This window comes from Schistocerca gregaria, chromosome 4 (genome assembly GCF_023897955.1).
Source record: "Schistocerca gregaria isolate iqSchGreg1 chromosome 4, iqSchGreg1.2, whole genome shotgun sequence".
NCBI lineage: Eukaryota > Metazoa > Arthropoda > Insecta > Orthoptera > Acrididae > Schistocerca > Schistocerca gregaria.
The window spans coordinates 709727223-709753423 of NC_064923.1; the positions used below are offsets into that span (position 1 = coordinate 709727223).

At 42.3% G+C, this 26201-nt stretch overlaps 1 protein-coding gene across 1 annotated transcript in view; it reads right to left on the reverse strand.

Moving 5' to 3' along the window:
* The window catches only part of LOC126267877 (Down syndrome cell adhesion molecule-like protein Dscam2), a 1296028-nt gene that overhangs the window by 1190780 nt on the left and 79047 nt on the right, over nucleotides 1-26201 (reverse strand). Inside the window, exon 2 of the mRNA XM_049973186.1 lies at nucleotides 16783-16944. Coding sequence (XP_049829143.1) covers nucleotides 16783-16944 — 162 coding nt within the window. The remainder of the gene's footprint in view (nucleotides 1-16782; nucleotides 16945-26201) is intronic.

The following is a 26201-nucleotide window of genomic DNA, read 5'->3' on the forward strand; positions in this document are numbered from 1 at the left end:
ATATGTCGACTTTGCAAGACGGTAAATGACAGAAATATCTATAAACAAGCTTAGACGGCTGTTCAGGTTTCTTCTAAATTTTTTATGTAGGTCAGTAACAACAGAAGGCATATAACATTTTCTTGCGCGACACCAGATATTATTTTCTGCCACATTTCGAGACAGAGTTTCGCTTCGGACACAACTACAAGCATATCGCATTGAAGAAGTTGGAGTTTCTGTAAATCTTTGCAGATACTGGGACTTATGCGTTCTTTTAAATTTGGATGCTTTTTTCGTTGCTTCTTCAACGGTGTTCTGACCTCGTTTGAGTACCATGGGGATCAGTACCATCGCCTGATAATTTATGTGGTATATATCTCTCAACTGCCGTAGATTGTTTTTCTACTGTTACATAGTCAGCTTGTTGGGAGTGGAGGCTGTCTCTTAGGAAGGTGCCAACCGAATTTTTATCTGATTTTTAGGAAGCTGCATTTTGCGTTTATTTTTGGTGGGTTTATGTGTTACGGAATCAGTCTAGCTACAATAACCTTGTGGTTGCTAATCCCCGTATTTGTTGCTATGAGGTCAAGTATGTTTTTACGCGTGCCACCGACTTTAAATTTCTTTTTGCTAACATGTCGAGGGTGATTGAAGTCAACACCAACTACAATGTATGTGTGGGGTATCAATTTGAAATAGCTTTCTTCTTTGAACTGTTCAGCAACTGCACCATCTGAGTCAGGGGGTCGGTAAATGGAACATATTACCAATTTATTCCGGTTATCAAATATAATCTCTAACCATACTAACTCACAGGAACGATCTACGTCAATTTCGCTACAAGGTAAACTACTTCTGACAGCAATAAATACTCCACCACCAGTTGTATTTAATCTATCCTTTCTGATCTCGATTAGTTTCTGTTTAAAAATTTCCGTTGACCTTATTTCCAACTTCAGCCAGCCTTCCGTACCTAAAACGATTAGAGATTGAGTGCTTTCTACTGGCGCTTCGAGCTCTGGTCCTTTTCTACTGATTGCTGCTGTGCCTACCCTGTTTCTGTGTTCGTACTGCACCATTTGAAACTGAAGCCCTTTCTGCATTTTCCCGAGACCTTTTAAGCAAAAAAATCGCCCAGTCTCCTCCACCACAAAGCCCCCGCAAATTCGCATAGATGCTTCCTGTGTGCAGTGAGCTCCTCACCTAGTTAGTGGAAACCACAAACTCACTAAGCTATGGCGCAAGTCGAGAGATGTGCAGCCTAAACGGTTGCACAACGGTCTGAGCCTCTGATTCAGATCCTCCACTCGGTTCTGTACGATGGGACTTCAGCCGATGCTGTCGATGATACTGCAGATGGTGAGGACTGCCTTCACCCCGCAAGCAAGAGTAGCAGTCTTTACTACGTCAGTTGGCCCGTCCGAAACCAAAGAGAATCTCTTCCGATCCAAAGCGACACACATCATCAGTATCACCATGAGTCAGCACCTGCAGTTATCAGCACCCCATGGTCTTCATGACATCCAGAAGCACCCGTTTTACACCTGGAATAATGCCTTCTGGTATGCAGAAGAGTGTACACTGTTTTCCTTAACCTCCTCTGCAGCCTTATATTTCTTCCCCTCGTTCTCAGCCATATCCCTAAGGAGCCCCACTCCGCGCCTGACGTTGGAGTTCCCAACTACCTGTAATCTGTGAATGCCCAGTCCTTGCTAGCGCAGAGGATTCCTCTGGAGCAGGGCAAGAGACTTCATCTGGCTCTGACAATTCGCCGCCACAGGTAGCGACAGAAACCTTTTCGCCAGACGAACCAGGGCAGGCACAGTAGTGGACCGGTGAGAGGACACTTAGGTCGTGCTGGAAGTCCCTCGGATAGCCCCCCCCCCCTCCCTCCCCCCCCCCTAAACACACACAGAGTGATGCTCCTGGCAACAGCCTCAAACTGCATAGCAGAAGCCAACAATGCCTGGAGCTGTGAGCAAAGGGCCATCAACCCGAATTATATCTTAACACAACAGTTGCCATATCTATACCAAAGACGGCCTGATAAATAAATAACGCACGAGGTACACTGACGAAATTTAAATTACGTCGCTCCTTATGAGAAGCTGTGTCAACCCACATAACTCTGATGCGCTGCTGCTGCTCTTGTGGGATGTATCACTCGACTGAAGAATCTATTACAGGTGGCTCTTGAAACGCAAAACCGATGCCTTTTCAGAGAGACAGAAGCTTTTATACGGTTATTTTAATTTGTATAGTGATCAGAAGTCGTATTCCAACGCGTGGGACTGGAATATACACGGTTATTCATAAGTATCTCTGGAGTTTCAGCAGAGGTCTGCGCAAAAGCAACAAATTATACGGAAAACAGACACGCATTAGCGGACAGAGTGTATCTCGAATTTTTTAACTTAGATTACACACGCCAATATGGATAGCATTTGTGACGCGGTAAATGTCAACACGAACGTGCCATCTGTATTGGAAGGTGTGACCGGAGCCCGCACTGCAAAACTGTTCATCGGGTTGCCTGCTAGCAGTCGCGTACTAATTCAATGCGACTATACAGGGCAGAGAGTTTCGAAAATGAAACTGGAAACCCGTACAACCTAAGAGTGCAAGGTGTAATTATAAGAATTCTGCAAACCATTAGTGGGCTTCCCTTTAGTAATGAGACACAGATATATAACAATAACATGCAGCAAATTTCTACTGGATCTTGGATAACCTCTCGTAGAACTCGTACGTTCCATTACCAGTCAGAAGGTTAAGTGATTTAGTGAAACCACGGAAAAACTTCATGTGGTCTAGAGTTAAGCCGTCTATATCTCAAATGGTACAGCGACATACTGTTGTGATCATTGTTTGGCCACATCGATGATGACTTTGCCGTGGTATGCTGGTGCTACAGCTTCCAGCAGGCTAAATCGTAATTTCTGGAAGTTCAAAATTGAAAGAGCAATCATAAAAGGAGTTTCCAAAACACGAAAACGGTTTTCAGCAGCCCTAGAGGAAGTATTCAGACAGATAAACGGCATGTGCGAAGAAAAGAAAGCGCGAATGGCAAATACAGTTACGTAAAAGAACCGCAACACTAAAATATATTTAAGATAGAGTGATGAAATTTCGGGAATACACTTGTGTACGTAACATATTTGAGTGATAACATTTCAAAACCACAGGTTAACGTAAGTGGGAGATAAGACATTGCAAATGTGGATTTCTATGTCTGTTATCCTTAGTCTGTCTTTATATGGACAGTTAATGCTCTCTCTGTATAACGCTGGAGTTGTCGGGCGATTGTGTCTCATATGTGCTCGATTTAAGACAGATGTGATGATCGAGCAGGCCAAGATAATATGTCGACACCGTAGAGCATTTTGGGTTACAACAGCGGTATCGTGGAGGGTGTTATACTACTGGAAAACACTTGCAGGAATGCTGTTCATGAATGGCAGCACAACAGGTCGAATCACCGGATTGACACACAAATTTGCCGTCAGTGTGGTAAGGGGTCAGGCAAATACAGCACCTTCCATGAAAACCCTGACATGATAAGCAAATCCAGTAGTGTGTCACATAGCTCTGAATAAATCATGACATTAAATTAACCAAAGTAATATGAGTAACGAGTGAGCAAATGGAATACCACAGACTAACACAAGAATGCCTAAAATGCATGTCATACCTTCCCACCGTGAAACAGACGCAGTTCCGAGGAGTGATGCGAGAACAGAAGCCGAGAGCAGAACCGTGTTAAGCTGGAAGGCCCTACGATAAGGGACGGACACCCACGTCGCCAGCTAACCGCTAGGACCAGCCCCCAGCCCATGTTAAAAGCTAGAGCCCTCCAGAAAAACAGTATAGATCTTACGATAACACAAAAAGGGCCACACCACCCGCAAGTTTTAGCGTGAGACTTTTTCGCGTCTCAGGTACGTCAAGGACCACCCCCCAGCCCATGTTAAAAGATAGAGCCCTCCAGAAGAACAGCATAGATCTTACGATAACGCTAAAAGGACCATACCAGCTGCAGGTTTTAGCGTGAGACTTTTTAGCGTCTCTGTTACGTTGCAAACATTAAAAACATTGCCCCACCACGAAAAGTATAACGTTTCTCATTGGATAGACAGAATTATTGTAGGTGGAGCTAAAGTTAACATTGAGACCGTGACTGGTCAGATGAAAACACAGCCAGAGAGTTTTTTTAAACCAACTTCGGTAAATTGTAGTAAGGAGAAGTTAGGAGAGAGTTGCTTCCGAGACGGCGAGGTGAGCAGAGCTGTGCTGCTCACCGCCCCCTGACGAACACCGACAAGGTAATGAACGCACGCGATGCCGCATAACATCGTATAAAGCTTCACTCAGAACTGCAGCAGTCTCATCTGTTACACCACATTTTTGCGTAATACTAGTGTCGATCGTGAATTAAAGCCACATTTGCCACTTGAAGTAAAAATCTGAAACGCGATGACTTTTCTGTTAAATAGTTATTGAGCAGCCACATCAGCCACTGTAATTTACGACAAGTTTGATAAGTAATTAAAGATAATTGTGGGTCACTGTAGACCATTTTGATAGTTTTCTCTTTTGTGAAACTTAATTTAAACCTAGATTATAGATGTGATATGGCATAGGCCATCCTTCGATCCATTGTAGAACTTGGAAACCCATTCAGGGAATATTCGTTCACATTTTTGTTGAACGCAGTTGGTTTTTATCATCCTGTATTAAAACATTTCCTTTTATCAATAGTGCAATTTATAAACAATGTTTTGTGAGTAGAATAAAATTTCCAATGGTAAACTTAACTGCTTTTTCGACGTTATTTTACCAGCTAACTAAAAATAGGAAAGCCTTGAACCCCTTCCACTAAATTTAGTTAATATTAAAATTCTTTTACAGGAAGTGCAGTGGAGCTGACACTGAAATCATTAAGTACTTTGTTATATCATCGCTAGCCTCACTGAACTCTTCTGAACTCTACATGTCATGTGTGGTCTGGTGTCTCCTTACCAGCAACAGGTCGCAGGTTCAAACTAGTTAATTCCCCAAAAAACACGCTCAGAGCGTCGTTGCGCGGAAGTGGTAGGGAGACACGATATAGAACAAACAGACACCACGCAGAATGTTTGAGGTTGCGTGGCATAACCACGAGAGTGCTGCTGCTGTCATGCGAAATCGCAACCTTAGACTGTAACCCCAGGTGTAGGTTGAGTGTGTCGAACACACAGACAGGTTGGTTGCAGGCAGTCAACTGGCCTCCTTCTACCCAAAACACGGTCATCACTGGGTCGGAGGCACAACCAGCGTTCATCAGAAAACGCAACAGACCTCCACCGCGTCCTCCCTCTACTGAAGTCATAAGTCGCGGTGGTTTGGAGTCAGTAGAATGCACGCTGCAGGGCGTCTGGCTTGGCGCCAAACACGTTGGTCTTCCCTCTCGGTAGTGCCACATGGCCTTCGGTAGCCTGGTCTTCTTGCGACCGTACATTCTTTTGACGACGGTAGCCGCAAACATGTACGGTTGCTTCGTTTCTACCAAGTCTTTCTGCAGTAAATGCAAATGGCATCCGTCCATCCTTGAGGGATGATGGTGTAGCATGCTTGGTTCAGAGTCTGCAGCGTCTGTTGTGGCTAAACAGTCCCACTCGAAAGTGGCAGTCCCTACTGCAGTTTGGACATGTGGAATCTGAGATACTTCGAACTGAAGCCGCTCTGTCTCTTCGCTTTATCCTCTTCCTGATTTGATCCTGTGTGCGTACGTCCTCTGACAGCTTGACATCGCTTGCGCACAGTTACTCGCCACTTGACACGGCGATCTGCAATGCTTTCCCAGCGACTTGGATTGATTCTGGTCTTGGTCAGGTCTCTCTTGCAGACATCCTTGAAACAAAGATGCGGTCGTCCCACTGGCCTCACACCTTCCTGAAGTTCGACGTACAGCAGCTGTTTCGGTATCCGTTCAGGATCCATGCGCCTGACATGTCCCAACCATCTTAGACGCCGATGACTCAGGAGTGCAAAGATAGACTTCGGTTTTGGGTAATCTATCTCTCCAAGAGGTCTGAAGGATCTTCCGGAGACAGCGGAGATGGAAGCTGTTGAGTCGAGATTCATGCCTAGAAAGAGTTGTCCATGTCTCACAGCTATAGAGAAGGGTGTTTATAACACAAGGGTTGTAGACTTTTAATTTAGTTTTTGTGGTAATCAGTCCGTTGTTCCATAATCTCTTTTTCAATCTACCCATGACAGATGATGCCTTTGCGATTCTGTTAGTAAGTTCAGTGTCCATGAACAAGTTGCTACATATGGTGGATCCCAAGTAGGTAAAGTCATCTACTATTTGGCGAGGATTGCCATCAATGCTAATGGATGCAAGGCATTTGATAATTTGTTGATTATATACTGCAGCTCATTTTCTGTGTTCGCTACTAGAGCTGCATCGTCCACATATAACAACTCACGGATAGCAACTGTATTTACTTTGGTCTTGGCCTTGAGGCGAGCAATGTTGAAAAGATTTCCATCAGACCTCGTATGTAGATACACTCCCTCATCACAGTCTTCAAAGGCAAATCTGAGCAGAAGGGAAAAGAAAATCCAAAATAATGTAGGAACTAACACACACCCCTGTTTCACACCGCTATTAACAGGGAATGCTTCTGATGTTTTACCACAGTAGTTTAGGTGGGCATCCAATCTTCTGTAACAGTTTGAAAAGCCCATTTCTGCTCACTAAATCAAACGCTTTAACAAGGTCAATGAAAGCAATATAAAGTGGCCTCTGCTGCTCACGACATTTCTCTTGTAGCTGTCTTAAGGAAAAGATCATATCTACGGTTGATCGGCCGGGCATGAAGCCAGAAGGAACACCCATCTTCTCTTAGCACTATTACACGATCTCGTTCAAATTGAGTGAGGTACTGATAGTGGCGACTTTATTACGTTGAAGGATTCTTGACTAGCATAAATTCTCCACGTCCAATCTCAAAGGAATCTAAAGCGTATACGATGGCTGCAGCGTGTATTTAAAACAAATCTGATTTACATCTTCATAGTGGCGCTGCGAGCGGCACTCGTATGTGACTGGCGTGAAGTCTGAATAGACATCACCTTTCAGAAGTCGTTTATGTCGCACAACTCAAGTCCTCAAACCACAACATGCAAACAAAATTCAACCTCAGTGACCTAAGTGTCATACGGAAAATATAAAAATTGTTGATAAATATGAATACGCAGATTGTGTTAGTGCTTTAAATCTTTTCTTCTGGTCTTGTTTACATTCCAATGTAGCCTGTTAGTACCTGCCAACACTCCAAGCTTGTAATCCAATGTTTTACATTTGGCAAAATGCTGTTACACTGTATCACTTCTGTGCCAGTTACAGCGTCCCGTGTCAGCCACCTGTAGCTGAGTGGTTACCGCGACAGAATATCAATCCTAAGAGCCCAGGTTCAATTCCCGGCTACGTCGCAGATTTTCTCCGCTCAGCGACTGGGTGTTGTGTTGTCCTGATTAATCATCATATCATCCCCATCGACGCTCAAGTCGCCGAAGTGGCGTCAAATCGAAGGACTTGCACCCGGCGAACGGTGTACCCGACGGGAGGCCCCAGTCACACGAAATTTACGCTTTTTGTGTTCCATGTAGAATGATGATGACAGTGTAATAGTTATCAGATTATTATATAATTAGCTACAGGAGATCAGTACATCAATACAATATACGCCGTGGATAACAAACATCTGCATTGAGGTGTCAAAAAATATTACCTATCACTACATAATATAAATTAATGCCTTGACCCTCCCCGCATTTTCCCACGTTTTCTGTCTGTATGTGAAAGCTAATAGCGGATCCAGTTTTAACAAATAGATACACTGATTCACAAGGAATAGTTGTGTATAAAATTTCTTACAGCTACGCTAGGCAAAAAAAACCTCGTATGTCATAAAGATGCATACGAAAAATCACTGATGTCGATCCCGATATCTACCCATCCTACAAAGTACAATTTCACCCCATCCAACCTGCCTCATGAGGGCTCCCTTTTCATTCCGTCACCACCTTTCCTTCTCCTCTTTTCTTTCTCTCTCTCTATCTCATTGTATTCCTTCCTCCCACTTATATAACCATACTGACACCTCAAATTGTTCTACCCTTCTTGTTTCCGCAATATCCACTCCTTCTCCGTCGCTACTAGCTCTCCATACTTACACCCATGCCCTCCTACCCGACTAAACTCCTTTTTGTACCCACGACTTCCTACCATACTAAACTCCAAACGTAATTCCAACAACAGACGATTCCCCCCAGGACAGATACTTGACCTTTTAGAGCTTAATTTTAAAGGTCACAGCCGGCCGCGGTGGTCTCGCGGTTAAGGCGCTCAGTCCGGAACCGCGTTACCGCTACGGTCGCGGGTTCGAATCCTGCCTCGGGCATGGATGTGTGTGATGTCCTTAGGTTAGTTAGGTTTAAGTAGTTCTAAGTTCTAGGGGACTGATTACCACAGATGTTAAGTCCCATAGTGCTCAGAGCCATTTGAACCATTTTTTTAAAGGTCACAATTTTCTCCGTCGTATTTTAAATATGTTCTCATTGCTTTGATTTAACCTTTTGTATTTCAGGTTTAAAATTAACGACGATGAAAATCAAACTCCTTTTATATAAAACCTTCTTCAAATTCACCTTCATAACTTTTAAAATCACTTGTAAATATCTCATTTTTTAATTTGTTGTTTTTATTTCGCCTTTAGACGTACTACATGCTCTTTTGCGAAAAGCGGATTGATTATACCGATGACAGCCTACTCCCAGCCCACGTGATCTGAGGGGGATGAATTCTTAACGAAGAAAAAAATTGGAGCTGATGTATGCATATTACTATGAATCCGATGTAAAGGGTATTCGTTAATGCATTTAGCTAAACTGCGCAAGAAAAGCTAATTTTTTGTTGGGCAATTCCATACGATTAAATAGTCTTTCATAATTTTACCTAGAGTATTTGTAACTAATGTTTATTACCTGGAACATGAAGGTAGCGTATAATCCCACTATGCCACCTATTGGCTGGCTCTTGTATGCCTGTAAACTTTTGAATAGTGTTGGCAACTGATGCCCTGCTTAAGCACAGATTTTATTGAAACACACTGAACACATGTTTGTGAGCAAATTTTTACCTTCTATTGCCTGGCAATGAACAAGTGACAGCTCACATTCTTATTTTAAATTTAATTACATATGTGATAATGGCAGTCAGTTGCTGCTGATGAAGAGGATGAATGATTTAATAGAAATCTCATAATTGTCCCCTGATTTGCAGGGACAAGTAAGCCGAGTACGTCGTTTGCGAAACACTTCGACTTCATATCAGGATATGGAAACTATAAACATTTCAATCAAAAATGGGTCTGAGCACTATGCGACGTAACTTCTGAGGTCATCAGTCGCCTGTGACTTTTAGAACTAATCAAACCTAACTAACATAAGGACATCACACACATCCATGCCCGAGGCAGGATTCGAACCTGCGACCGCAGCGGTCGCTCAGCTCCAGACTGTAGCGCCTAGAACCGCACGGCCACTCCGGCCGGCCACCTTTCAATCACAAGACCAACGCACACGAGTGTGTGCTTGCAGGAGCCAGTTCATCACATATTCGGCTGTCTCTGGCTCCTTGTGTTACGACTTCGTTCCTCACAAGAGATATATGATCAAGTTTCGTGCCTGAGGTCCATCGTATCAGTTGTGCGACTGAATTCGTGATTCCCTTTCAAAAAGGTCACAGGACGTAAGAATCTACGGAAACTGACAGAATAAAAGAGAAGTGCTATTGGCGTTCCACAAGGAAGTTTTATTGGATCTCTTCTATTCCTAATCTATATAAACGATTTACGATACAATCTGAGCAGCACTCGTACACTGTTCGTAGATGACGTTTTCATTTTCCCTCTGGTAAAGTCATCAGTAAATGAAAAACAAATGTAAAATGACTTAGACACGATATCTGTATCCTGCAAAACGTGACAATGTACTCTAAATAGGGAAAAGTGTGATGTTCTTCACATGAGTACTAGAAGGACTCAGATAAATTTCGGGTACACGATGAATCACACAAATCTAAAGTCTGTTAGTTGAGTTACTAACTGGAACGACGACATAGATTATTTGTTTGGTAACCAAACCAAACCAAAAGACTGCTTTTTATCTGCAGATCACTTACAACAATCAGCATGTCTACTAAAAGGACTTCCAACACTGCATCCGTTCCTCCTTTACTAGAATACTACTGTGCGATAAGGGATCCTTTCCAGATTTGACTGACAGAGGACATCGAAAAAGTGCAAAAGTAAGGCAGGTCATTCCGTACTATAGCGAAACAGCGAAGAGTGTGTCACAGATAGGATACGCGAGTAGGGTGGCAATCTTAAAATAAAGGCGCTTTTCGTTGTGGCGAGAGCTTTTCACGAAATTTGAAACACCAACTTTCTCCTCTGAATACATGATTTTATTGCAGTTATTCAATCACGGGAGAAATTGTCATAATAATAAAATAAAAGAAATCAGAAAGATTTGAGTATTCATCTTTCCCACTCGCTGTTCGGGAAGAGAAGACAGAGAAATTGTCAGAACGGCCGGCCGAGAGGGTCTAGGCGCTACAGTCTGGAGCCTCGCGACCGCTACGGTCGCATGTTCGAATCCTGCCTCGGGCATGGATGTGTGTGATGTCCTTAGGCTAGTTAGGTTTAAGTAATTCTAAGTTCTAGGGGACTGATGACCTCAGAAGTTAAGTCCCATAGTGCTCAGAGCCATTTGAACTATTTGTCTGAAGGTGGTTCGATGTACCTTCTGCCACCTACTTCAATATGGATTCCAGAGTAGTCCTGTAGATGCAGACGTAATTGTTGCATTGATTTTATGAGTAGGAGTAGCGATAAGCTTAATATTCAGAGAGACAATGCCGTCTCGTTCATTTGATTCTCACAGCTGATAGGGCAAAAGTACCAATGCCTTTTTCCGCCGGCACTTGCTAAAAGATCAATAAACCAGAATGTGATTTTCCTCATAAGTGTTCAAAAAGGTACACAGTCGCAAAAACATGCGTCGACGGTAAGCAGTCATATTAATCCAGTTTTATACGGATCGGATGAAGCGATTTTGTGTGGAGTTCATGGCTACGTTCACTGTTTATGCACCGTTCAATACAGTGCTAGCCATGCAAAAACAGCTTTCGTTATTTTCGGTGTCACATGCGCCATTGCTAAAGTCGCAGGATGTTTGCGCTACGCGGAGCGTGTGAATTTCAAACGGTTATTTCCAGATGGCAAACGAGAATCGCAATAACGTCGTGTTTTGTGTCAGCGACCGTTCGCCGCTTGGGTTTACGAGGGCACGATTATATCGCGCAGACTGTGTCCACACACATGTGCTGCAGAATTGTTCACGTTCCGTTTTATTTTGACCAGCATGTAGTTGTTAAAGCAGAAAAACTCGCCACACATTCTTTTTTTCAATTTTTTTTTCGTGGCATAGCATGAGCTGGGAAGGTAAAGCAATCGTAACTTTCAAAATTTGTTGCAAATGGATTATCAGTTTGAAGAAATATACGTACCATGTTCGTAGGTATCATGCGAAAAGGAACGCATCACCATCGATTATTCACTCTCAGTTTAATAATAATGGGACTTTCATTACTATTCTTTCACGGAGGTTCGCACAGAGGTACTAATGAGTGTAAGTCACGTGCAGGAGAAAATGGAGGCCAAAATTTAATGTATTTTTTTAGAAAATCATTAAATTTGTGCTAGGATGGATCTTCAGGTATATCAACGTGAGATCGGTCCATTATATCCTGTCGATAAGGTAAGCTCTTTGGCTGCTGTCATACGTAATCTTTCTAGATACACACACACACACACAATATATATATATATATATATATATATATATATATATATATATATATATATATATATAGGAAGATTACGTACGACAGCAGCCATATATATATACGCTAGAGCCAAAAAATCAGAGTGTTTCGAACTGGAAGAAAAGCATTACACGGAGTATCATTACATAGGTCTAGCAGCTGCAAGAGAGAAAGTTACAGATGTAATACCAGGAAGTAAAAATGAGTAAGTAATAGATGCTGGTCTGCAATCAGGTCAAATACGTTCTTACTTTGAAAAAAAAATTAAAAAATAACAAAATAATAAAAGCGGTGAAACGACTAAGGAACTATCAGGACGGGATGCAAATGTACAAACAAATCATTACAAGTTCAGAAAAATTCGGCGTTCTTCTTCAAGAACAAGAGCTTCACAAATTGAGCAAGTCAGTAACGCGAGGATCCACCCCTGGTCCTTTTCCAAGCAGTTTTTCGACTTGAGCGATAAAGTTGTTAGAAGGCCTCCTAAGTGATATCGTGCCAAATTCTGTCCAATTGGCGAGTTAGATCGACAAAATTCTGAGCTGTAGGAAGGCCCTGCCCATAACACTCCAAACGTTCTGAACTGGGAGAGATGCGGCGACCTTGCTGGCAAAAGTAGAGTTTGGCAAGTACGACGAAAATCAGGAGAAACTTTCGACTTGTAGGGGCGGACATATCTCCCTGAAATGTAACTCCAGAGTAGGTTGCCATGAAGGGCAACAGAGCGGGGCAAAGAATAGCGTCGATACACTTCTGTGGTACGAAGGCGCCGTGGGTTCCTGTTATGAAATGGAACGCCACCCTAGAATATTACGTCTGATTATCGGTCTGCATCGTGGGTGGCAGTCAGAGTGGTATCCCACCACTGTGCAAGCTGTCAGCACATTCGTATTTCTTGTCACCTGGGCTTAGTCCCAAGTGGGACTCTTCACTGGGGAGAATTGTATTCCACGCGTAGAGATTACATGCCGAATGTGCCCTACGTCAGTGCATATGGGCTTGTTGGTCTATGAAGTCTCAGACGGTGTTCAGGAAAGATAGATTAGGCAGAATTGGTGGTGGAGTGTTTGTGTCAGTCAGTAGTGGTTTATCTTGTAGTGAAGTCGAAGTAGATACTCCGTGCGAACTGGTATGGGTGGAGGTTAGACTTAACAGCCGAACTAAGTTAATAATTGGCTCCTTCTACCGACTCCCAGACTCCGATTATATATGATTCTTGAGTTTCTCCAGGCGTATTTGATAATCAAAATATCCACGGGTGTACTGCCGGGCTATAGTGTCGATGCCGTGAACACCAGAGGCACACTCGACTGATGTATCCGAGCAAGTCGGCGGTCGCTGAACATTGTTTGTCGGAAAATCACGCTATGGAGTATGACCGCATGAGGATTCTGGTACAGACGTCGAGATACTGGGACAGCGTTGTTAGAGTGGCCATCGAAATTCGCACCAATGACGACCTCATAAACCGTGACTGTGGCTATAATCTTAGCAAGGCTTGGGAACCAGCGATTGGGTTAATCAAGAGTAAATCAAGCAAACGCATAGTTGTGACGACCACGGCGGACAGAGCCATCACACCGACGTCATCTCAGACGCCGTCGCAATCTGTTCCACCGCGTTACCGTGGCGCGGGGTGCGGACGGCGGAGGGAGCGCGCCGCGGGCGGAGGGTATTTAAATCGGCCGCCGCCGCGACCGAACCCAGTTCCCCCTGAGCAGCCATAGCGTACGGATCTCCGTGCCGGCACGTTCACAGGAGCTCAGTCCGTCAGTTCACCTGATGATCGCCGAAATATTCTGCCCGTTGGACACTATATCCCGGCAGTACACCAGTGGATATTTTGATTCCAATTATATAGTTGCTGAAAAGTTCAGAGAAAATTTGAGTCTCGTAACAAATAAATACCCCACTCATCTAAACATTCATGGTGGTGACTGATTGTTCAATATCGTGTCTCCCAACCACTTTCGCGCAACGACGCGTGTTTTTTAGGGAATTGACTAGTTTGAACCTGGGATCTGTTGCTGGTAAGGAGACACCAGACCACACATGACATACAGAATCCGAAGAGTTCAGTGAGACTAGCGATGATATAATCAAATACTTAATGATCTCAGCGTCAGCTCCACTGCACTCCCTGTAAAAGAATCTTAATACTAACTAAATTTAGTGGAAGGGGTTCAAGGCTTTCCTATTTTTAGTTTGCTGGTAAATTAACGTCGAAAAAGCAGTTAAGTTTACCTTTGGAAATTTTATTCTACTCACAAAACATCGTTTATAAAAGGCACTATTAATAAAAGGAGATGTTTTAATACAGGATGGTAAAAACCAACTGCGTTCAACAAAAATGTGAACGAATATTCCCTGAATGGGTTTCCAAGTTCTACAATGGATCGAAGGATGACCTATGCCATATCACATCTATAATCTAGGTTTAATTTAAGTTTCACAAAAGAGAAAACTATCAAAATGGTCTACAGTGGCTTCTCAATAACTATATAACAGAAAAATCAACGCGTTTCAGATCTGTTCTTCAAGTGGCAAATGTGAACACCATGAGTTTTAATTAACGATCGACACTAGTATTACGCAAAAAAGGGGGTGTGACAGATGAGACTTCTGCAGTTCTGAGTGAAGCCTTAAGCGCTCAAAAATGCGGTATCGCATGCTTCCATTACCTTGTCGGTGTCAGGGCAGCGGCGGGCAGCAGAGCTCCGCTATCCTCGCCATCTCGGAAGCAACTCCTCCGAACTTCTCCTTACTACAATTTACCGTAGTTGGTTTTTCTTAAAAAATACTATCTGGCTGTGTTTTCATCTGACCAATCAGGGTCTCAATGTTAACCTTAAGCTCCGCCTACAAAGATTCTGTCTATCCAATGAGAAACGTTATACTTTTCGTGGTGGGGCAATGTTTTTAAAGTTTGCAACGTAACAGAGACGCGAAAAAGTCTCACGCTAAAACCTGCAGCTGGTGTGGTCCTTTTAGCGTTATCGTAAGATCTATACTGTTCTTCTGGAGGGCTCTATCTTTTAACAAGGACTGGGGGATGGTCCTAATGTAACAGACACGCGAAAAGCCTCACGCTAAAACTTGCGGGTGGTAGTGGCCCTTTTTGTGTTATCGTAAGATCTATACTGTTTTTCTGGAGGGCTCTAGCTTTTAACATGGGCTGGGAGGGGGGGGGGGAGGTGGTCCTTGACGTAACAGAGACGCACAAAAGTCTCACGCTAAAACGTGCAGGTGGTAGTCTTAGAGGTAGGCTGGAAACGTGTGTGTCCAGTCCGTCCCTTATCGTAGGGCCTTCTAGCTTAACACGTTTCTGCTCTCGGCTTCTGTTCTCGTTTCTCCCCTCGGAACTGCATCGGTCTCACGGTGGGAAGGTATGACATGCATTTAGGAATTCTTGTGTTAGTCTGTGGTATTCCATTTGCTCACTCGTTACTCGTATTACTTTGGTTAATTTAATGTCACGATTTATTCGGAGCTATGTGACATACTACTGGATTTGCTTATCATGTCAGGGTTTTCATGGAAGGTGTTGGATTTGCCTGACACCTCACACTCATACGGTTATAGTTGGTGGGGACTTCAACCTTCCCTCGATATGTTGGCAAAAATACTTGTTCAAAACCGGTGGTAGGCAGAAAAAATCTTCCGAGATTGTCCTAAATGCTTTCTCTGAAAATTATTTCGAGCAGTTAGTCCACGAACCTACGCAAATTGTAAATGGTTGGGAAAACACACTTGACCTCTTAGCCACAAACAATCCAGAGCTAATAGAGAGCATCATGACTGATACAGAGATTAGTGATCACAAGGTCGTTGTAGCTAGGCTCAATACCGTTTCTTTCAAATCCACCGGAAACAAAAGCAAAATAATTTTATTTAAAAAAGCGGGTAAAGAGTCACTAGAAGCCTTCCTAAGAGACAATCTCCATTCCTTCCGAACTGACTATGCAAATGTAGACGAGATGTGGCTCAAATTCAAAGATAAAGTAGCAACAACAATTGAGAGATTCATACCTCATAAATTGGTAAGTGATGGAACTGATCCCCCATGGTACACAAAACAGGTCCGAACGCTGTTGCAGAGGCAACTGAAAAAGCATGCGAAGTTCAGAAGAACCCCAAATCCCGAAGATTGGCTAAAATTTACAGACTCGGGAAATTTGACACGGACTTCAATGCGAGATGCCTTTAATAGGTTCCACAACGAAACAATGTCTCGAAATTTGGTAGAGAAGCTGAAGAACTTCTGGTCGTATGTAAAGTACTGTCACCAACGACTGTGCCGCTAAAGCGGAATTATTGAACTCAGTTTTCCGAAATTCCTTCACCAGGCAAGACGAATGGAATATTCCAGAATTTGAAACACGAACAACTGCTAACATGAGTTTCTTAGAAGTAGATACCTTAGGGGTTGCGAAGCAACTCAAATCGTTTGATACGGGCAAGTCTTCAGATCCAGATTGTATATTGATTTGGTTCCTTTCAGATTACGCTGATACAATAGCTCCCTACTTAGCAATCATATACAACCCCTCGCTCACCGATAGATCTGTACCTACAGATTGGAAAATTGCGCATGTCGCACCAGTGATTAAGAAGGGTAGTAGGAGTAATCCATCGAACTACGAACCTATATCATTGATGTCGGTTTGCAGTAGGGTTTTGGAGCATATGCTGTATTCCGACATTATCAATCAGCTTGAAGGGAACGATCTATTGATAGGTAATCAGCATGGTTTCAGAAAACATTCGAATTGGAATTAACGATTAGTGCAGTGATGGAGCCTCGACAGCAGGCCCTCGCAGACAGCCCGCCAGTGAGAGTTAAGTTGGGGTGTGGTACTGACCTCCTTGCAGCGAGGGGTAGACATAGAAGCCGGGCTCCTGCACCCAGGAGACGACGCGCACCAGCTCCCTGACGAAGGACGGCACCACGCAGCGCAGCACGGCCGTGCAGCCGCGGGGCGCTCCCAGCACCTCCACCTCCACCTTGTACGCCTGCGCCACCACTGCAACACCACAACACGGCACACTGCGTTACCTGGCATCGGGCACGGTGATATAGTACGAGTTGTACGTCACCACCTGAGGTGAACTGTGCTGCCTGGGAAAAATGCAAAGTTTCCAGAGGGCATGCAACATCCTACTTGTTCAAATGGTTCAAATGGCTCTGAGCACTATGCGACTTAACATCTGTGGTCATCAGTCGCCTAGAACTTAGAACTAATTAAACCTAACTAACCTAAGGACATCACACACATCCATGGCCGAGGCAGGATTCGAACCTGCGACCGTAGCAGTCGCGCGGTTCCGGACTGAGCGCCTAGAACCGCGAGACCATCGCGGCCGGCATCCTACTTGTATACACCATTGAAGAGGATATCAAAGATTGGTAATACCAATACTCTGTGCCAGATAGAACAGTAGCCACCAGGATGCTAAAGTGTTACGAATAACACGAGTTCGGGTACTGGTGTGCGTCCTTGTAATCTACCAAAGCAACTAAGAAACCTTTGTACGATTGCAAAACACAGGCATGTGATGCAAGTTTTACTAATGCAACTGGCAATTTTCCTTCTTTATCCCCGTCATCTTGCAGGGTGCGGCGGCGCGGTACCTTCCTTCCCTTTGCGACGAACCTTCACCTACCTCTGAACATTGTCTCAGCAGATTATCATTAGGGAAGCCGTGCAAAACCTACTCTACTTCGACGTGAACCAGGCTCCAATTACAGTCACTAAATCTACGTTTCGGGAGAAAGCTTTCACACGTAATGAAAGGTTGGAAATTTTTTCCTTAATTAATATATTCTGAAACTTAGGTGAAAAGGTATCACTGCCAAGCCCGTGCTAGTCTTAATGCAGTCACTCACTATCCTTTTCACTCACGTTAGCAAGTTTATGGTGTTGCATTTTCCGAAAACGTAATAGCTACAAAAATACGTATTGTATTTGGTTGTGAATGCTTGCCAAATATTAAGTCTCTCGGTACCGAATGCAGTGACAGTTTTTAGCCACCAACGTGCTCAATACGCCATGTCTTTTATAGTCACAAAATTCACTTAAAAATTCCGAAATTTCTACACACCCATCGGAATATTACGCCGTCACTTTACCACAATTTTGATGTATGAAACACAGCTAGATCCAGCAACGTATATTTCTATCGGAACTATTACTACACACGTCCAAACTGTTTCATGGCTAGGCTCCGACTCCTCTCTAGAATACTCTGAAGTCTTCTCTACCAGTAGAGAAAGGAGCGCGAAGAATATTGCTTTACCATTGGTCTGTTTACTCAACAGCCAATAGCAAAACAACATTCTCCCGCGTCAGTACGTGCTTTTCATCAATAACCAATCGCAAAATAGTAAACCTAACGACTGCACTTTTTACAGAAGTAATTATCTAATATGCTGAAGTTTTGTTTATGCATAAAGTTATTTACTATTGTTATTTATACCTGAATTAGGTTTCCCTTTACCATAAACTTACTTTACAAATCTATTCGTAAAAATCCCATTTGTCCACATCCATACTTCTTCGAAATGTTCCCACACTAAATCCTCCTACATAACTAGTTAAACAATAATCTTCATATTAACCTTTAACCACATTCACACATCATTCATACTGCTAAAACACATTTATAACATTTTACCTACACAAAAAGACATAACAAACACTTTATGAAAATTTTAGAACAGTTTATGAAAAATATTCTATTACTTTAGTGCACTCTAGTGGACACAATCGAAACTAAATCACAGTCCCCCCTATCCAATACTGTCCTCTTTCGGCTGATATATAAACTACGTGCGCGTCCAGTCTCCCGTCACCATCTGTCACTATCCAGCTCTGAGACACATCTTCCACTTAACCGCCTCCAAGGCGGTGCTAAGCCTCAAGGGCTATAATTTAGACTCTTGTTCCCTCAAGATGAATTTTTTAACTACACACTGTCGTAACCTAATTGGCCCCCGATACCAATGCATATCGTTGCTTAACTTCAGTTAATGGGGTGATATTTTTCTGTGCATGTGCACCACAGTTTTTACGATTGGAACGATCTGAAGATGGCTGTAGAAACCAACCAAAACTAATCATCGAGCTGTTATTGTGAACTGAAAATTCCAGTCAGGCCATAAAAATTTTTTAGGATTAACGTTTGTATGTTATAATAAATTATATTAAGACTGTCGTCTCCACCCCAACAATGTCAGGCTCCACTAAAGCAATTACACTGCCGACGTTTCGACCGAATTGCTACGGTCCTCTTGAGGGTGGTTGACTGCTGGGTGCCGGTGAATGTATTCCCCTATGTACTGTCTATCTCTGTTATCTAGTGACTACCGGCGTCACGTATCTGGCGACAGTTTGAATAGATGTTGTTATGCAGGGGTGTGGCTGTTCGGCAGGCTGTTGCCTGTGCTACCCTGGTGGCTGATTGGAAGGCAGTTGTAGTAAATGATTAGTAGAAGATAGAGTATCGGCTGGTTGTTGTTTATGCCATTCTAGTAAGTGATTGGTAGGCGACCTTCCATTGGTGATTGGAAGGCAATAGCAAATTGGCAGCTTGTATTCAGGAGGCGGTGTTTTCCTCCAGCCAAGGTTTAGAGCCATACGGCAGTTCTCTCGCAGCCGCTGTTTCTACAGTTAAACTGGTGGCAAGTTGTGCTGCTGGCTGGTGAACATACACGCTCCGTCGTGCTGGGATCACTGGCAGCCAGGCCGTAGAACTGTTTTCAGTGACGAGTCCCGCTTGGAACTGAGCCTCTCTGAGTAACACGTGTCTGGAGAATCTCCGAACAGCAGTGTGAGTTGCGCAAGTTGAGAGATTCTGTTGGTTGTCTTCCTTCTTGCTAAACTCTACCTTGGCAACAAGATGGCCAGATCTCTCTTCAGCAGAAAATGTTCGGAGCATTATGAGTAGGTCCCTCGAATCAGTTCGGAATTTTGATGTTCTAACGCGTCAGTTGGACAGAATCTGGCACGATATCCCTCAGTAGGACACCATAAAACTCTTTCCGCTCTATTGATTTGCTCAGTTTGTGAATCTCTTTCTCATGAATATATTTTTTTTCTGAAATTTTAATCATTTTACAAGAACTACTGATTTCCGTCCAATTTGGATGACTCGTTTTCTGGTGCGTCGATGTTTTTTTTCGTTACTTTGAATCTTTCCCATAGAGTGAATTTCAAAGAGTAATTATGTCTCCATATTTCGCGTTATATTCTTCAAATCCGTAAGTATCTGGTATTGTACACTTTCTAAAACGTCCCACGTCATTCCTCGGCTGCTAAGCAATCTCAAATACATCTCATCAGAATCGGTATAGAGATTTCGTCGCGAAAGCATAACAGATAAAGTTACCTTCGCATTAATTTTGTAATACTAGTATGGATTTACTGGTCTCGGTTCTGAGTGTTGGCTCATTCTGAAGCGGTACATAGATAAATAAATAAAATATTAAATATAATATAAAACACAGCTCTTGTCGATTATTATTACAACTGCATTCATTCCATACAAAACTAAAATAATGGCAACTATTATAGGAAAGGGCTCCCGGTTAATTTCCCCGCTACTTAATATACGGTATTTCGGTTGGCACATTTCCTTGTACCTGTCGCATTTCGGGCTTCTGTCAGTATGGCACCTGTTTCCGCTACGTCTTTGAAGCCCAATGTTTACTCTTGAATTATTTGCCCTCTCAAGAAACGCATTGGCTACGTAAGCCTAAATTTCCCACAACGAGTGTGATTGGGACTTGACAACATTGTAGAATGTGTCTACGTCTGGAACCGTTGTAAGAGACGAGCTGCTTCCTGGAGTGACACAGAATTATCCTCCTCAATTCACTAGATATTTTCTTGGTTTTCCAAATTAATATCGAAGATCAGTACGGAAATCTGAAGATAATTTTTGTATCATGTTACTTTTTGCTACACCTAGTAACCAGTACATCTGAAGGTAAGAACGAGTGATATTCTAGAATTCACAAGCAATGTGTCATACCTCCGGTACGCCAAATATACAACCAAACTACATGTGGAGTTCGGTGATGTGGTGGGTTGATGGTAGGTTGGTAATATTCGCATCTTGGATCGATTTCCACTTGAGATGACCATTTTTAACAGACACTAACCGCTGCTATTCACCTATGATGTCATCAAGCACATTAAACAAGACGTTGATAATTAACAGAGGTGGACAGGTGGAAGTCACAGGATTTAGAAATTCGGTCATCCGTGAGCTATATTATAATAATAGTCTCATTTTAGTTAATGAACCAGTCGCCATGTAGGGCCACAGGCCACTTATTCCATATTTTTTGTTTGCACTTAACATGTTGAAAATACTTGTGTTGGACTGGGCTTCAAACACGATTCTTCCCTTTGGCGGGATTTTATTCCTTTGTGACGATACAATTTTATCAACTAGTTCTTTCCTCAACGTTACATGCTACTCATTGACTCCCTGTCTCGATTCGAACCCCGGCCTGGTCAAATATTTTCATCATTTCTTGTCAAGATCTCGCATGTGCGCACTTAACTGCTGGTGAAAAAAAAAATTTGATTTTAATAGTCTCTCCGTGTGTCGTCAGCAATAACAATGGGTGACTGTTTCAACACTTAGACCCAGAAATTTTCGTTACATCATTTCAAGTTCAAATTTTTCGCTCGTAGCTAGTGATGAAAAAGAATCTGATAGTTAATGTCTGCCGGCCGTTGTGACCGAGCGGTTGTAGTCACTTCAGTCCGGACCCGCGCTGCTGCTACAGTCGCAGGTTCGAACCCTCCCTCGGGCATGGATGTGTGTGGGTTTAAGTAGTTCTGTGTCTAGGAACTGATGACCTCAGATGTTAAGTCCCATAGTGCTCAGTGCCTTTAGAACCATTTCTAGTTACTGTCTCATTAAGTGTGGCGTTTGACTCTCGTACAAACGTGCGGACATCTCGCTACTTTCGAACAAAATCGATATTTAACGTCATTCATCTCGTCGTTTCTTGTTCAAAAATCTCTGCTGAAAAATTCAGTATCTGTGTTCTGATCGTGCTAAGTTTCCCATCCGATTAGGTACTGGGTTCGCATCTCCGTCTAACACAAAACGTATATACCCTGAAGTTTGTTACTTATAAATGTAAACATATTCCACACCTTTTATGGATATTTAACAGGGCCAGTACTTGCTGGGAAGGAGTCCCGGTGTAGTATAAAGCATTTCGTCAGCGAATTTGAAGTTCAGATTTGCTGGTATTAGATAAAAATTAGATACTTCACTTCATTTTATGCTTAGTCAGCAACGACTGACAATTGTGTCGAGTCTCGATCAGGCGAAGTGTTCCGTACTTTGAATTGGCTATAGATGCTGGCTTTGAATCCATATCAAGCATAAAACAGTCCGCCATGCGTTTAATACTGAAACATATGAACTATCAGTTGCGCATAAATGAATTTAAGTTTGAATATACTTTTGTGTGAGATAACGAGGCTGACAGATGACTTGCAAACTACATCTGCCATCATGAGTAAATTGGAGTTACTAGAGATACGCTGCTAATGGGACGCTGCCGCTGTTAATCGAATGTGTCTAAATATCTGGTTTGTTTATTAACCAATCTGTGCAAAAGCACTCCCCAAACGAACAACAGAAAATGGGTGTGTAGAAAACAATTTAGAAAGCAAGAATACCTCGAATCATCACAGTAATCTGGTAGTCTAGATACCCTTGCAAGATATCTTATTCACAAAGATTTAGTTTTGATTTAAGGATTACTGTTTGATTTATGTGGTAGAGCTACGGGCAGTAGTCATCTCATAATACTAGTGACATTAATAACGTTTTTGAAATGTCGCTTATCGTATTACCTTTGAGTTTACATGCATTGCGCAGTACTGTTCCATTTCTGATTACGTGTTTCCTGATTTGTGCTGCACCGTGGTATTACTTTACAAATGCAATTGTTGCAGTAACAACAGTAACTAGTGGTAATTTGTGATAAACATTTTGTACATTCAGATGACTGTACCGAAAAGAGGTTAGGGGACCTGCAGGAAAATTCCGTTATGTGAGCTGCATGTAAATCAGGCAGAATGCATCTCGGTTAGTACTAATACTTTTGAGAATGACAGTAAATGCCACATTTCTTATGCAGTATGAACATTTTTATAATGCCACTGAAGTTTAACGTGGGGAACTGACAAAAAAGTGCAAATAAACATAACTTATTGTGTTGACGACCTTTTTCGTTCTCAGAACATCTTCATTTGTCTGCAGTTAAACAAAACAAGAAATTATACTAAAGTTATACAATCCTAACGAATTGAAATAGGCAATTCAGAGTGATAACAGACTTATATTGAACCCTCACCGAGTTGTGCTGACGTCATGACAAAGATGGTCTGGTTGCCATATGTAATGTTAAAAAACAAAGCAGAAAATATGATCATAAACGTTCTACCGACTGTCTGGAGGAAATATTGCGAGCAGACACCGCATGCTGCGTGCAGTAGTCTGAATACACGGAGCAACTCCACTACAGAGGTTAACATGCAAACATAGTACTTGATCTTCGCCTTGTGCGATAGGTAACTGTGAGATCAAAATCGTTGCAAACAATGGCTAAACCTTAAGTACGGGACTGGTATTAAAGGGTAAAAATACATCAGAAACGGTAATTACGAGTCAAGCCTGACATTGTCAGAGATTTGGTTTATTAAATAAAAAAATTTTGAAGTAAAATAAGAAAAAGAAAAAAAGAACTTTTAATACCTAGATCGTAATTTTCTTATCACAATTAAAGTACGATAAATAGTTTAGGTTGCTACCTGAAACGTCTACAGATCGTTCAATATATGAAAAAGCGGTGAGTATGCATTGGAAACCATCACTAGCTTTAGTCATGCAGCTATATGCATTAGTAAACACTAGAACAAAGCAGTATGTAGTTTCAAAACACAGCACCACGAAAAAGCAAGATTGCAGTTCGTAATCTAGCAGATGACAGTAATAAAGCTGTTGCATATACCGGTCACACGATAATATCTACTACAATATCGCAAAAAGAGGCTCTGAGCACTATGCGACTTAACTTCTTAGGTCATCAGTCGCCTAGAACTTAGAGGTAATTAAACCTAGCTAACCTAAGGACAGCACACACATTCATGCCCGAGGCAGGATTCGAACCTGTGACCGTAGCGGTCGTTCGGTTCCTGACTGTAGCTCCTAGAACCGCACGTCCACTCATATAATATCGCAAATAAGGAGTTTTTTATATAACTTATACTCATGCACCTGCAAATTTTCCTATACTACAATTATCTGGCGAGTTTACGGTTTACGACCTGACTTGCCTACGGTGATGTGTTTTTAAACTACGTACTGTTATGGTTTTGGTATTTATGATTCGTTCAAATGGCTCTGAGAACTATGGGACTTAACATCTATGGTCATTAGTCCACTAGAAATTAGAACTACTTAAACCTATCCCTGACCCTGCCGGGACTCGAACCCGGGAACCCGGGTGGTATTTATGATTGCATGTTCTTGCATGACTACAGATAATGATACTTTCCAGTGCATATTCACCGCTTTTTCACATTCTGAACGATCTGAAGATGGCTGAAGACAACAACCGAAATCTAGCTATCTTACTTAAATTGTGATATGAAAACTGCACTGTAGGCATTAAAAGCTTTATTTATTTTCTTTACAAATATTTTTATTTAATCAATCGAAACTATGAAATTACAGCACGATCATTAGTTATGGATAATATAGTTACAAAAGATGCATTGTGACTGAAAATGTAAAAGGGTCAAAGCAACCAAACTACTGTTTTTCGTCTTATGGTGTTAATATAGTGACGGGTGAGCTGTGTTTAACTAGCTGTAATTATTTACTACGGTTACACAAAGGTCTATCGTCACCAGGTCGATTACGATATACGACTCTGCGGTAACTGGATGCGGTATAACAGAACCAGTAATTGTGATCCTTCAAAGTGATCATAACTACAGAATAAAAACAGTTAAAACAAATAAAGTCTTCTCATTGAACGAATAACTGTATTGGGTCGTTCTCGTGCGTTACTAACAAACTAAAAGCGAGCTGTGCTGTATCTGCTATATTTCTGTATCATAAAAGAACAAATGACAAAGATCACACAAGTTTTCACTCACGTTAGAAGTATAAAACAGTGATTGATGAAGTAACTGCACACAGCATAGCAGAAAAAACAGTAACAGTGCTCACACAAAGTGACCATACACTATGAATAAATGAGATCACAAGTAAACGTGTTGGACAATGGAAATGCTAAAACAATTAAACTGGATAGTTTAAGTTGTGTATTTACGGTTAAAATCTACCTATGTTAAACTTGCTACCATTATGTACAAGTACGGAACTGAAATCAAAGATTAAAAAATCACTACACAATTAATTGAAAGCCGGACGTGGTGGTCTCGCGGTTCCAGGCGCGCAGTCCGGAAAGGTTCGAATCCTGCCTCGGGCATGGATGTGTGTGATGTCCTTAGGTTAGTTAGGTTTAAGTAGTTCTAAGTTCTAAGGGACTAATGACCACCGCAGTTGAGTCCCATAGTACTCAGAACCATTTGAACCATTGAATTAATTGAAAAAAACTGAAAAATGGGTACGAGGAAAGGTTAATAACACAAATACCCACAATAACAAGGTAGCAGGTGACTCTGCATACGCCAAACTGCGACGTCATTTGACATGGATAACAGAAAGTAAATAACTATAAAATGCAAAATAATTATGTAAAGTTCATTAGGTACGTAATTAGGGGGTCATAGAATGATCATACGCCTTGAATAACGCATTACCTTTGGAAACGTAAGAGACCTAAAGCAACCATTCTGATGGTGGTCGTACGCTGTGAATAAAATGGTATGGTAAACTGGCTACAAATATTTACAGCGGAAAATACACTCCTGGAAATTGAAATAAGAACACCGTGAATTCATTGTCCTAGGAAGGGGAAACTTTATTGACACATTCCTGGGGTCAGATACATCACATGATCACACTGACAGAACCACAGGCACATAGACACAGGCAACAGAGCATGCACAATGTCGGCACTAGTACAGTGTATATCCATCTTTCGCAGCAATGCAGGCTGCTATTCTCCCATGCAGACGATCGTAGAGATCCTGGATGTAGTCCTGTGGAACGGCTTGCCATGCCATTTCCACCTGGCGCCTCAGTTGGACCAGCGTTCGTGCTGGACGTGCAG